This window comes from Arvicanthis niloticus, chromosome 5 (assembly GCF_011762505.2).
Source record: "Arvicanthis niloticus isolate mArvNil1 chromosome 5, mArvNil1.pat.X, whole genome shotgun sequence".
NCBI classification, from domain to species: domain Eukaryota; kingdom Metazoa; phylum Chordata; class Mammalia; order Rodentia; family Muridae; genus Arvicanthis; species Arvicanthis niloticus.
The window spans coordinates 61,338,405-61,353,202 of NC_047662.1; the positions used below are offsets into that span (position 1 = coordinate 61,338,405).

Here is a 14,798-nt window from a genome sequence, read left to right on the forward strand (position 1 = left end):
AACATGTATAGAAAACAGGCTTGCAGTATCAGCTCAGCGTGTTAGAACCAGCATGAAAAAGCAATATATCAATTCCACGTGGCATCAATGGGAGAAGCCCTAGGTCCTGTAAAGGCTCAATGCCCAGGTGTAGGGGAATGCTAGGGTGGTAAGGGGAGAGTGGGTGGGTTGGTGGGGAAGCACCCTCACAGAAGCAGGGGGAGGGAGAGAGGAGGGGAAAAGGGGTTTGCAGAGGGGAGATGGGAAAGGGTATAACATTTGAAAATTAAATAAATAAAATATTCAATAAAGAAATAAAATAAACCATAGAAAAGTTATCCAAAGGTCAAAATATAGAAGGGACAAATTTGGTTTCAAAAACTACTGAAGAGCCTCCATTTGTAAAACTAAGAGTTTCAGGGGGAGGAAAAAAAAGGCAATACAAGAAAATATCAGTTAAGTAATTTTATTATATAAAAGAGATCCTGTAACTTGATATGAAAAAAACAAAGCAACTTCAAAAGCTATCACAACGAAAAGGACACTGACATTTGACCAAAGAGAAAATGTAGCTATTCAAAATGCACAAGTATTCAATCTTGCTATAAAAAAAGAAATCAAGATGTAATTTCTTGCCTGCTTATTCAATACACAAAGTTAGTAGCAACTTTTACCTTAACTTCTAAAAGCACTCAAAATATGTCTGAAGTTAACAAAAGAAAAAGGCAGTCATTTAAAAAAAACACAAAGCATGAAAATTCTGTCAATGCAAAAATTATGAAAAGCATTAAAATGAATCAACATATGTATGTATGGGCAGTAAGTAAAGTTCAGGTGCCAGAAGCCAAATCTTTTTCCTTCGTCTGAATTACATTAAGGAACTGTCAATGGCATTGCTCCTTATTTACACTCTGGTACTCTCCCAGGACTACATGTATGTAAGTGTATGTGCATGCATGTGTGATGTGTGTGTGTGTTCGTGTACATGCATGTGTGTATTTTTTTTTCCTTCAGTTGAACAATTTTCCCAGGAAAGTATGTATTCAGTATCACTCATTACCAAGGAACACTATAATTCCATTTATCTGATAAGTTCCCTTAAGATTTTCCCATGTATTTCTCAGCCAGAAAATATTCCCACAGTACTGAAGACTGAAGGTCTACTTTAGCACTGCCTTAAAGAAACCAGCTGACTTCTTAGGGGATCTGAAGTTCATTCTATCCTTGAATCAAAGCTAAAATAGCATATTTCTGATTTGATGCAGAACAGGGTGTATTTCTGTTTGCTCAGATCACAGCCTTGAGGCAGCTCACACATTACAGGATGCGTACCAGCTACAGCAGCACCAGAAATAACTCAAAATCATATAATAAACATGTCAGAGTGACTAAGGCAGGAGACTAAACTCAAAATTCTGGAGCTTTCTTGAGAATGTGTCTTTGCCTTCCTTAACTCCCAAGTTTCACAGGTAAAAGTTAATGATAAAAAAAACCCAATTCTTTGAAACTTGCCTTCTGCTAAATAATCTATATGCACGTAACTACAGAATATACAGAAAAACTAATTAAATTTCATTTAAAGAAACAATCTCATTAAATGACAAATTTAGCTGTCAATTTAGTTTGTTGTAGCCCTTAGCAATCTAAATTCTGTTTACGACTTTAGACAAGGACTCTCTGATATTGAATTTTCATTGAAATAAAATTAGCTGCTTTCTGGAAAAAAAAATATAACATCATTTTCACTACAGTTGAAGTTTCTATCAAGTCTAAAAGTTTATATGTATGTACACACAAATTTTTATGTGAGCATGAATATCTGACTAGTGTACACACCTATTATTTTTTCTCCAGTTAGATAACAAATCTTGTTTCTTCTAGTTAATATTATTACTATTGCTGTCTACCTAAGAAACTTCAAATATCCGAAGACTAATCACACAGCCTAGTTAACAGATTGTCCAAAACTATCCAAGAGGGAGGTAGCTGTACCTTGGCAATCTTTATTTTAGGTTAGAAGAGGGGGCCTCCATTTAATGTTTCAGTCAAATCAAATGTTTCAATTTTTTTAGTATAATAGACATAATTACACATTTACTATAATCATCTACAATTTGACATATAACACCACAAAAAACATCTAATTTTCTATGTATCTTTTTCACTTGTTAAACAGCTGAATATATTTAATACACTTTTTAAAATGCACTTGTTAGCCATTTAATAAACAAGATGAAGCCAAACCAAAAAAAAAACCTAAGTTACCTTTTTATCTATTAACTGTAGCAATAAGGAGAGACAGTGGAAGGGGAAGTACAAGACCATCCATGACACACTGAAAAGGTATTACACCTTGGATCTAAGAATGATCTGAAGGTGCTGAAAGAGGCGATTCTCTGGAAGGTGACCCAGGGTTTTCTTCAGGTGGAAAAACTGTGAGAGTGCAAGCCCGGATGCCACCAAGCGACTCTGGAAGATCAAAAACTTTATGCCACTCATCTTTTTCTGGGTCGTATTTCTGGACAATTTCTACCATGCACCGGTTATTCCAAGAATATCCACCAACAACATAGATTTTGTTTTCAAAGACAGCAACTCCAACATCACTCTGACCTCTTAGCATAGCAGCAATTGGTGTCCACTGGTCAAGAGTTGGCGAATAGTATTCGCAGCTTAGGACATCATCATAATCACTTGTTCCTCTGAAGTGGTTGCCACCAATGACATACAGCTTGTCTCCAACTGTACACATGCAATGCAGACCTCGGACTGTAGTCATAGGAGCCTTCTGTGTCCATTTGTCTGTATCTGGGTCAAAACACATGAGTTCATTTTGGAAAGTGTCATGGGTAATTCCTCCGGAAATATACATTAAACCCCCATATACTGTTCCAGCATGGCCATAGTGGGGTTCACTCATTTTTGCAACATAGCTCCATTCATTCATTCTTGGGTTGTAACATTCTACTGTGGCCAGTTCACCAGCTGCACTGCGCCCACCAACTGCATATAAATGTCCTTTGAGGGCACTCAGGTGAAAGAATGTGCGCTTTTCGTTTAATGATGCCACCTGCATCCATTTATTATAACGAGGATCAAATCTGAAGACTGTATCAACAGCAGTTTTTCCTTTTGTATCATAATTACTCTGACCACCAACTACATAAAGGAAATTGCCAATTACAGCAATGCCGTGCTGGTACCGAGGAGCATCCATGGGGGCTAACGACTTCCACTCCTGTGCCCTTTCGTCGTACATCCGTAACTCTTTACTTACAACTAGCTGTTGCCTCAAAACTCCTCCTAACGTAACCAAATGAGTAGAATCCGATCGAATGGCAGTTCTGTCTGACTGCATCACTGGCTGCATATACGGCATCATTTGATAATTGCTTGCTTCCAAAAGTAAATTCACACAGGTATTGTCTGTTCTCATGAAATCTACTGTCTGCACATAGTTGATGAGATCCTGTGGCGTCATCAGTGGGAAGCGAATATTCTTCATTAATTTTGCAGCATAGTCCATCCGAGGGTCTTCCAGCCTTAGCCAGCGGCAGGCCGCCTTAAAGAGTTCAAGTTCAGAACAGTGCTTGAGGCTATTGCTGGAAAGCACAAAGGCAAGCCGTTCAAAGGGAAGTTTTAGAAACTCCCCAGTACTCAACAAGGCAGGGAAGTTCTTCAGGATGAAATTATTCACGTATTTATCCACTTCTATAAGATTGTAGGTGTTAGCAATCCGTCCAACTTCAACACAGTTATCTAAAGAGACGCCTGATATAAGAAATACTTTACAAAAATCCAAAACCGGCAAGATTTGTAGAAAGCTGGCAGCTTCAAGAGTGTCCTGAAGATTGTCCATATTAAGAGACAGTTTTGCAGTATAAATAAAATCAATGATTTTCTTCAGACCAACTTTGTTCACTCCATGAAGCTTAATGCACATTAAATCTTTCTCTTTCATTCCTCCGGTGAACATGGCCTTGAAATAATCACTGGCAGACGCCATCATGGCTCTATGAACCGGGAAGATTTCTTCTCCATCGCCAGGTACCAGGGTCACGTCACAAAGCAGCCCCTCTATTCTGAGCTGATCAAAGCCTTGCAATACAACAGAACTGTGTGTATTGCTGGTAAAAAACCGCGTAGTTCCAGCCTTGCAAGGCTGCAGGTGGGCAGAGACGCCCATGTCGCCGTTACCGAGAGACACCTTCATGGGAGAACCCGGAGCTCGCAGCGAGCTGCAGGCCGCAGACGTTACAAAGAGAACGCTCTGGGGGAACGCGGGGGCGCCGAACGAAGGGCAAGCGAGCGGTCGCCGCAGCACCGTTCTGGGCACCCCGACGTCCGCCTTGCAGCAGCAGCACGCACCTCAAATCTGACAGGAGAGCGGGTGAGTCATCACCCGAGGCAGTTACGTGACCGCTTCACCTCGTCCGGCCGGGACTGTCGTCCTTCGCCGCGGCGCTCAGGGCGGGGGAGGGGCCGTCACGGCCTGTGCACCCGGGCTGCCGCCCTCCAAGGCTCAGCACCTCAGCGAGCGGTGGCTGCGTCCTCTGCGGTCCCCGATGTGTCGCCGCGGTCACCGACGTGGCTTGGAGCAGGGCCTGGAATTCCGACTTGGGCCTAGAACGGCGGCCTAGCACCGACACCCAGCCCGACCTTCCGGAAAGGCCGAATCCCAGGATCCCCCGGGCTAGGAGCGGCTGCACAGCTATTGCGCTTGCGCAGCTGACCTGGCAAGGGAGCGGTGGATGGGGGAAGGGCGCGGGCGGGAGGGGGCGGGGTTCCGCCTGGCCAGCGAGGCCTGCGGAGGGGCCATTATGTAAGCTTGAAGGAATGCGCGTGCGTGTGCTTAAGCTTGCGGTGGTAGGTTTTCCTAGCACTTTTCAAGAGGGCATTCTTTTCAAGATTTACGCTAATGGTCTTTGCCAGAACAGCAACGAAACGCAACCTTTGTTCAAACAGGAGAAGCCTTGCAGAGGAAATCATTGTACCGTTTTAATTTTTTTTTTTCTTCAAGGACAGTTTTACATTGTGCATCACACTCAATTTAATCAACAACTCAATTAAAATGTTGGTTGTAAAAGGTTTTTGGTAAATATTTAAAACACGTGACATTTAACTTGTCACTAAATTTTGATCCTGATATATTTTGAATATTTGGCAGGAGAGATAATGCCTTCATAAATACTGTTTTCAGGGTTTTGTTTTCCAAACACTATTTTTAAATGGTTACATAGTTTCCCAGTAGTTAAATATGTTATAGTTTACTTTGTCCACTGTTTTCTCCAGAGTGTACAAATGTCCTCCGTTGTCTTATGGAATCTGTAATAGGCTTAGAGAATTTGAACAAGTTTATCCTGATTTAGATAATGATAACATTTGGTAGAATATTCAAGTCAATGTTTCCAAAATATTGTTAACCATCAGTGCGTGGGTTTGCATTTCCCTTGTGTTGAACTTTGCTTTTGTAAGTATTTTTTATTAAAATGGAGTTCTTTACCTACTGACAAATTTTAATTTTGATTTGAGAATAAGTATATAATTTGCCATAATTCTCTATTCTCAAAGTTTGAAGTTATTGCTGTCTTTTAATCCTTCTAGGGTTTACTTGTATGCAAACTAAGAATATACTTATATTCTTCTGTTCCACTTCCTGGCTCTTTTCTAAATGGCATGTGTCCTACTGGATTTTTTTTTTTTCCAGTTCAAGATTTTCCAAAATTGGTATACAGAGAGCTTACCTACAACTTGTTAATGACCACTAAATGTGTGCACTGTAATTTACTTAACTGTGATTAATCTTCCTTTATTTCTATTTCCTCCTTCTCCCTGTGGTTTCTGGCGAATTGCAGCAATCCCGGGAAACTAGTAGAACAAGGTTGTGGTCAGTGTCTCCCACCCCACCCCCAGGTGCTCTAGCAGATCTCCGGCCTGTTTGATACCAGAGCTTTGTTGAAATGAGACTGGTCTTGAGGATTTCTTCCCAGAAGCTAAGGGAAGTTCTGGGAGGCTGCTTGGTACAAGAGTTGGGGTAAGCATTCCCTGAGTGCCTCTGACATGTGGCCTGGCTGTGAAGAGGCACTTCCAAGGGGTTACTTTCTACCTGCAGGAAAAGAAAGAACAAGATCATTTCCTGAGAAGGTACCAGAGCAAAACTCAAGACATCAATCCTTTTCCTATCAAACTAGCAAGGTTAATTAGTGAGAAACCAGACATGAACATTTATGGTTATTAGGGACACATGCTCCTCATATTCCAATGTTGTATTTTATTTTATGTTTTATTTTTATGTTCATTGGTGTTAGTATTCTGTCTAAACTCCACCTCCACAGTTACCTGGCAACAGCCAGGCAAGCCTGGCCCACTATAAAAAGGGCTGCTTGCCCTCTCTGTAAGACAACCCCCCCACCCCACCCCCCGACGAAGGGAAGACCTCCCTCAAGCCTCAGGAATTTGTGGCCATCCAATAACTCACAAGACACCATTCTTGATGCAACAGCAAGAGGTATATTTCAGGATCAATTGACTGCCGGTCAATTCGTAACCTACACAGGGGCAGAGGAATTGACAAGACAGCCTGGTCAGGGGCGGTCTTATATAGGGGAATCTACAAGGGGGGGTAGGGGGATGAAGGGGTAACCAAGGAAACAACATAAAAACAGTAGAAAGTCAAACATAACATAAAAACAGTGGAAAGTCAGCTAGTTCCTGGAACCACCCAGATGACTTGCATCTTTCTTTGTAGTCAGGAATGTGTCTTCCTGCTTTGGGCCTTTCCCACCCACAGGTGGGTTCTCTTCCTTGAGGTCTGAGGAATGTTAATTAGCCCCTCCCTTCCTCTCTTGAATGTTAATCCAGCAAGTGTCCTCTGACCCAGGGATAATGTACCCCTCCCTGAATATAGAATGTATCCTGGGGCAGTGAAGGCCTAAAATCTTATATCTAGTTCTGCATTCTTGGGGAAACGAGGGAACCTGAATTCTTTTGCTCAGGTCTAAGGGTCATAAAAACTTTCTATATTTTTCATAAGTTTCCTTTATCTTTCATCTCCTCTCTCTTGATCCCTTGCTTCTCTCTGTCCCCTTGCCCCTTCCCCCTTCCCTTCCCCCTCTCTCCACGTGGTCATAGCCATCCTCTACTTCTCTCTCTCTCTCTCTCTCTCTCTCTCTCTCTCTCTCTCTCTCTCTCTCTCCCTCTCCCTCTCCCTCTCCCTCTCCCTCTCCCTCTCCCTCTGCCTCTACTACCCTCCTGGCTCCCCTCCCCATGCCCTGAATAAACTCTGTTCTATACTGTACCAGTGTGTGACTGGTCCCTGGGGGGCGGGAAAAGAGATGCCTCTGCATGGGCCTGCTGAGATATCCCCTTTCCCCATACCTCACTACACACCCACAGAACTTACTCTCTTTATCTTTTTATTTTTTAATTTATTTTTATTGGATATTTTATTTACATTTCAGATGCCATCCCTTCCCCATTTCCCCTCCCTAGAAAACCCCTATCCCATGCCTCCTTCTCCTGTTTGCTTTTATACAATTTTTTAAAATGTTAACCAAAGGCTATATAACTTTGGTAATGCTCAATATCAATCAGAAGTGTAACCTAATAACCAACCTAGATGTATCAACTATCTTTGACTGGTGGAGACATGTGAACATCTGCCTCCATGTCTGGCCCACCGCTCTCTTTCTCTCTCATCACCTAGCTCTTCCTCTCCTTCTCCTTCTCCTCTCCTTACACCTCCCACCTTAGCTCCTCCTACATATCACCCTTCCTGTTAAAATAAAACTTTTTCACAAAATACAGTTAGAGCATAACTATACCAATTTATGTCAGTAAGGGGCAAGATAAACCTAATACCCAGTCCATCATTTTGTTGACTAAGCAGAACCTCTGTTACCTCTCCTAACTAAAAGACTTAGTTCTGAACCTGGCTTTTTTTTTTTTTTTTTTTTTTTTCTTGGCTTTAGAATGAATGTCAGCTGAAAACCATCCTCTCAAATCTTTTCTCTCAAAGTAAATAGCAGGGATTGGCTATGATACTATAAGTTTTCAACCCTGTCAGAAATCCAGAATGACTGAGTTAACTGAAATTATGGGAAGCACAAAGCATAGCTTCTAAAATTTAGCCAGTTTGTAGAGACCGCTGAACACCTGGACAGTCCCTATACTACAAATCCTTGGAGCATCTGATCTTCAGCCTTCTGGCCCAGGATCATCTGACAGACCTAGTGATGCAGAATTATTAAGGGCTGATTACTCTGTCTAGGCAGATATAATCAGTCGACTATTCTGCAAGTGTGTCCTTTTCTGGACAGTATTTTGTCTGTAGATGGAAAGAGGCAATTCTTGCTTAGTGGCTGTCTCACCACAATTGGAATAACTCCAAAGATGCTCAATTTCTTCTTAGAATCCAAGAGAGGAAGCTGTCAGGAGCAGACAGGTCTCTAATCAGAATGAACATTAATACAGAAATGTTTGTAACGTCAATTCTGTGGATTTCTGATGTTTTGAAAACCAACTATCCATGTAAGGTAATCTGGACTGTTGTCTGTTAACTCCTTTCAGCTATTTCTAAAGAAAATATAGAAAACACCCTAACAATAAACTCAGAGCCATGAATTTGCTATAGGCCCTTAACTCACAAGCTAACCATCTCAAATCAGTTAAAAAAGTGAAAGAAGGACTGGGTCTAAGCCTTGTGTTCCTGAATGTGTTATACAGGCACAATGCCTATGATAGTAACAATATTCATCTCATTTTTTTATTAGATATTTTATTTACACTTCAGATGCCATCCCCTTTCCCCATCCCCCCCCCTTAGAAAACCCCTATCCCATGCCCCCTTTTCCTTTTTGCATTTATACATTTTTTTAAAATAATGTTAATCATAAGCGTTATAAGTTTGGAATTGTTCAATCAGAGGTGTAACCCACTGACCAACCTAGATATAACAACTATCTTTGACTGGTGGAAATACATGAATATCTGCCTCCCTGTCTCCCCCCTCTTTCTCTCTTTCATCACCTAGCTTCTCCTCTCCTCCTTCTCCTCTTCTTACTCCTTTTCTTCCTCTCAGTACTCCTCCTACCTTAACTCCTCCTACACATCACCCTTCCTGTTAAAATGAAACTTTTCTCTCAAAATACAATTAGAGCATAATTATGCCAATTTGTACCAGTGAGGTACAAGATAGTCCTAATACCCCATCCATCCTTTTGTTGACTAACCAGCACCTCTGTCATTTATCCTAACTAAAACATTTAGTTCTGAACCTGGCTTTAGGATGAATGTCAGCTGATGACCATCCACTCAAATCTTTTCTCTTATGGTAAATAGCTGTAAGTTTTCAACCCCATCAGAAATCCAGAATGACTGAGTTAACTATAATTGTGGGAAGCACAAAGCATAGCTTCTAAAACTTAGCCAATTTATAGAGACCACTGAACACCTGAAAAGCCCCTATACTACCGAACGTTGGAGCATCAAATCTTCAGCCTTCTGGCCCAGAATCATCTGACAGACCTTGGTGATGCAGGATTATTAAGGACTGATTACTCTGTCTAGGCAGATATAATCAGTCGACTATTCTGCATGTGTGTCCTTTTCTGGACAGTAATTTGTCTGTAGATGGAGAGAGGCAATTCTTGCCTAGTGGCTGTTACCACACAACTGGAGTAACTCCAAGGATGCTCAATTTCTTCTTAGACTCAACGACAGGAAGCTGTCAGGAGCAGACAGGTCTCTAATCAATATGAACATTAATATATAAATATTTGTAGCGTCAGTTCTATGGATTTCTGATGTTTTGAAAACCAACTATCCATGTAAGGTAACCTGGACTGTTGTCTGTTCACTCCTCTCAGCTATTTCTAAATAAAATATGGGAAACACCCTAACAATAAACTCAAAAATATGAATTTGCTATAGTTCCTTAACTCATAGGTTAAGCGTCCCAAATCAGTTAAAAAGGTTAAAAAAGGGTTGGGTCTAGGCATTGTATTCCTAAATGTGTTATACAGGCACAATGCCCATGAGCGTATCAATATTCATCTAATTTTTATATTAATAAGAAGCTCGTACCAATGAAAACCTTAAATTTGAAATCAAAATAAATTTTGTACCATTTAAGAAATTATAACTTCATCTTAATAACAATTATACATATTTCTACCAGTAAGTTATGGCTATGTAATAAATCCTAGCTAATCCTCCCTGTTTCACCAAAACCACTACTTTTCCCTAGAAAGACAGCCCAATATTAACCACCTCAGTCCCCAAGCCCAGGGAATAGGGGCGCCGACTCTCTATTAACTTCTTCAAGCTGATTATGGGTGTTAAGATATTAGAAGAGGGGTTGGGGGAAGAGTAAATTGATAAGCCTCTGACACTGCATCCAGCTGGAATTCCAGGATATCAGAGGTTCGAGCAGTTCTGCTCAGCTTGCTTGATGAATAGATACACCAAGGCTCTATATTCTGCAATATACAATTCTCAAAACACATTTTAGTATCAAGATAATTGTTTGTTTGAATTCTGGAATCTAGTCTTCTGGCAGCCTGCCTCTGTCATGTCTAATCCATATAATTCTGGGAGTTCCTATGAGGGTGTGCTCCTACTATCCTCCCATTTTTGCCTTCCTGCTCTCAAATTTCCCAACATTAGGGAATCCAAACTTTCAGGCACCAAGGCCCTCCATTTCTACTGATGCCTAACCCCTTACCCCATCCCCCCTCCTCCAATTACTATTAGGGTGTGCTCCCAACATCCTCTCATTCCTGCCTGCCTGCTCTTGCAGTTCCCCAACACTAGGGAATCCAAACTTTCAGGTACCAAGGCTGTCCACTTCCACTGATGCCTGGCAAGGCCACCCTCAACTACCTATACAGGTGGAGCCATGAGTCCCTCCCTTTGTGTTCTCGGGCTGGAGATTTTAGAATAGCTATTCCAGCTTGTTATCGACCATTTGCTTGAAAAATTGTTTTCCAGCCTTTTACTCTAAGGTAGAGTCTGTCTTTGCACTAAGGAGGGTTTCCTGTATGCAGCAAAATGCTGGGTCCTGTTTACATATCCAGTTAATTAGCCTATGTCTTTTAATTGGGGAACTGAGTCCATTGATGTTAAGAGATATTAAGGAACAGTGATTGTTGTCTCCTGTTATTTTTGTTATTAGAGGTGAAGTTATCTTTGTGTGGCTATCTTCTTTTGGATTTGTTGGAAGAGGGTTACTTTTTTGCTCTTTCTAGGGTATAATTTCCCTCCTTGTATTGGAGCTTTCCTGCTATTATCCTTTGTAATGCTGGGTTTGTGAAAAGATATTGTGTAAATTTGGTTTTGTCATGGAATATCTTGGTTTCTCCATCTATGGTAATTGAGCGTTTTGCTGGGTATAGTAGCCTGGGCTGGCATTTGTGTTCTCTTAGGGTCTGTATGGCATCTGTCCAGCATCTTCTAGCTTTTATAGTATCTGGTGAGAAGTCTGGTGTAATTCTGATAGGTCTGCCTTCATATGTTACTTGGCTTTTTTCCCTTACTGCATTTAATATTCTTTCTTTGTTTTGTGCACTTGGTGTTTTGATTATTATGTGATGGGAGGTATTTCTTTTCTGGTCTAGTCCATTTGGCGTTCTATAGGCTTCTTGTATGTTTATGAGCATCTCGTTCTTTAGGTTAGGGAAGTTTTCTTCTATAATTTTGTTGAAGATATTTACTGGCCCTTTAAGTTGGGAATCTTCACTCTCATCTATACCTATTATCCTTAGGTTTGGTCTCCTCATTGTGTCCTGGATTTCCTGGATATTTTGTGTTAAGAACTTTTTGCATTTTGTGTTTTCTTTGACAGTTGTGTCAATATTTTCTATGGTATCTTCTGCACCTGAGATTCTCTCTTCTATCTCTTGTATTCTGTTGGTGATGCTTGTGTCTATGACTCCTGATTTCTTTCCTAGGTTTTCTATCTCCAGGGTAGTCTCCCTTTGTGATTTCTTGATTGTTTCTACTTCCATTTTTATGTCCTGGATGGTTTTGTTCAATTCCTTCACCTGTTTTGTTGTGTTCTCTTGTAATTCTTTAAGTGATTTTTGTGTTTCCACTTTAAGGGCTTCTACCTGTTTACCTGTGTTCTCCTCAAATTCTTTGAGAGTGTTATTTATGTCCTTCTTAAAGTCCTCTATCATCATCAGTAGAAGGGATTTTAAATCTGAATCTTGCTGTCCTAGTAATACGGGGAATTCAGGACTTTCTTGTGTGGGAGAACTAGGTTCTAATGATGCCAAGTACCCTGGGTTGCTGATGCTTGTGTTCTTGTGCTTTCCTTTTGCCATTTGTATCTCCTTAGTGTTACCTGCCCTGTCTCTGACTGGAGCCTGTCTTTCCTATTATCTTGGTTATATCAGAACTGTGTGGGGTGGGTGTTACTACTGGGGTAAAAGCTGGGGCCCAAAATATGCTCAGTACTCAGGCACAAACAGGATGCTGCCCAGGTTAGAGCTCTGGGAGCCCCCCTTCCTCTGGGTTCTTAGAGATTGGGGTCAGAGCTGCTGCCCAAGATCTGCTCAGTGCTGTGGCCCAGACAGGAAGGAACCAGTGCTCCAGGCCAGCAGTGACTTCCTGGGTCCTTGTGGGTCCCAGTTACTCCCTGTTTGGGGCAGATGTTGCTGGTCTGCTTACCTAAGATACTGCCCGAATTAGATCTCCTGGGAGCCCAGCTTCCTCTGGGTTCTGTGTGATTGGGGGCAGAGCTGCCATCTGGTATCTGCTCAGTTCCTGGGCCCAGACCTGAAGGCTCTTTATCTTTTTATAAACACATCAACTGGTGTCAGAACTGGAGTTACAGGCAGGTGTGATCTGTCCTGTGGCTGCTTGGAATTGAACCCTGAGTCCTCTGGAAGAGCACCCAGTGTTCGTAACCTCTGAGCCATCTCTCCAGCCACCAACATTTAATTATTTTAAAAGACTATTTTATCTGCTTTCACCATGAAATGAATCCATTCTGTCCCAATATTTGGTGGTCATGTTAAACAGCTATGTGTTAAAAGCATCTACTTAGGATCATCATCCCACTAGGCAGAGTATTTACTCATGAGCTTTATTATATCAATTCCAATATATTTGTGTAACTTTTATTTATTATATCTTAGTATTTAGCACATATGAGACATATGAGATCATGTTCACTATTGTTGGTATCAGGCTCCGAATCCAGTGACATCACAGGGATGTATATCAACCATCACATTTCACTAGTAACAAGAAGTATTTACTTTCATAATTTAATTAATATTTTTATTACTTCAAATTTTACTTTTAGACATTTCACTGAAGGGGTCAACTCAGGAACAGAGAGGCTAATTAACATTCCTGGTCAGCTCAGGAAAGGCCCCTGAAGAGAGAGACTAATCAACATTCCTCAGACAACTGGGGAGAAGACTGACCTGCCAGTGGGGGAGGCCCAGAGAACATGGACACATCCCACAAGACAGACCTTTGGTCACCCACAGACAAGGGAAATCCCTGTCACCTCATTCCAATCAGTTTTTGTTTGTTTGTTTGTTTGTTTTTTGTTTGGTTGGTTTTTTTTGTTTTTTGTTTGTTTGTTTGTTTTTGTTTTGTTTTGTTTTGTTTTGTTTTTTGGAGACAGGGTTTCTCTGTGTAGTTCTGGCTGTCCTGGAACTCACTCTGTAGACCAGGCTGGCCTTGAACTCAGAAATCCGACTGCCTCTGCCTCCCAAGTGCTGGGATTAAAGGCGTGTGCCACCACCGCCCGGCATCCAATCAGTTTAAAAGTCACACTGTTCTGCCAGTCATATTGTGCTAGCTGCTGTTTCTCTATGCTATCCCTGGAAACTGTATAAATGTCCACTAAAAGAGCTGCGCAGGGTCGCCTCTCCTTTTGGATGCAGGATGACCCCAGCATGCTGGAGCAATAAAATTCCTCTTGCCTTTGCAACAGATCCCAGCTCTAAGTTGTTCCCTCAGGGGGTCTCCGGTAAACTGAGGCTCACTAGAGTCTTACATCACGTGTTTATTCTTAAGTCAATGTCAAGGCTGGGTTTGTAATCTCAAATGAAGAATGGAGATCCAGTTTACTCAAGTTACAAGTAACACCAGAGGCCTGACTGCGGTGGCGTATGCCTTTAATCCCAGCACCCAGGAAGCAGAGGCAGGAAGGCTTCTGTGAGTTTAGGGCCAGCTTGGTCTACAGAGTGAGTTCTAGGACACCCAGCTCGACACAGAGAAACTGTGTCAACTAAGCTGGGACTTAGTTTTTCTCACAGAAATTTTCCTTTTTCAGAAGGAAGCATAAAATTATTAACAGTTTTAATTAAAACAGAGTATCTGTTTGATACAGGCTAGCCTCCTTAATACTGGTGTGAGAGATATGCATTGTCCCTGTAGGATCAGACAATCAATTTTAATTACATTATATACTAACATTGTTGGCAAAGGAAAGTGTCTTCATAACAAGAAACTGGAGGATTCAGAGGTTTGATCTTGACACCTGGATACATGGTTCTGGGATTTACAGAGAGCTGTGGTTAGAGGTTCTACGTTAGGAACTAGACAGCAGTTAGTTAGCAAGGGCCTGAGGATGAATGAAGTCTTAGAGTAATCCAGTAGAGATGAAAATATCCAAAGCTAAATCGTGAGAACCTCACATTGCAGGGTAGGGAAGTAAAATGAGGAACAATGGCCCTCACACCCAGTGATTTTTAACTCTTTTATGACACTCTTTCGGATCAATTGCAAAGAATGGTTCTAGGTGTGCAAACTATATAAAAGCCTCATTTTATTTGTTTTATATAATAGGCTAAAACATC

The 14,798-nt window shown here is 41.4% G+C and overlaps 1 protein-coding gene across 1 annotated transcript; it reads right to left on the reverse strand.

The window, feature by feature from the left end:
* Window positions 1-429: 429 nt before the first annotated feature.
* Window positions 430-4,690, reverse strand: Klhl9 (kelch like family member 9). The gene has a single exon (XM_034502505.2). It carries the CDS (start codon window positions 4,190-4,192, stop codon window positions 2,339-2,341), a length of 1,854 nt encoding a protein of 617 aa, XP_034358396.1. The 5' UTR covers window positions 4,193-4,690; the 3' UTR covers window positions 430-2,338.
* Between the last annotated feature and the right edge of the window lie 10,108 nt (window positions 4,691-14,798).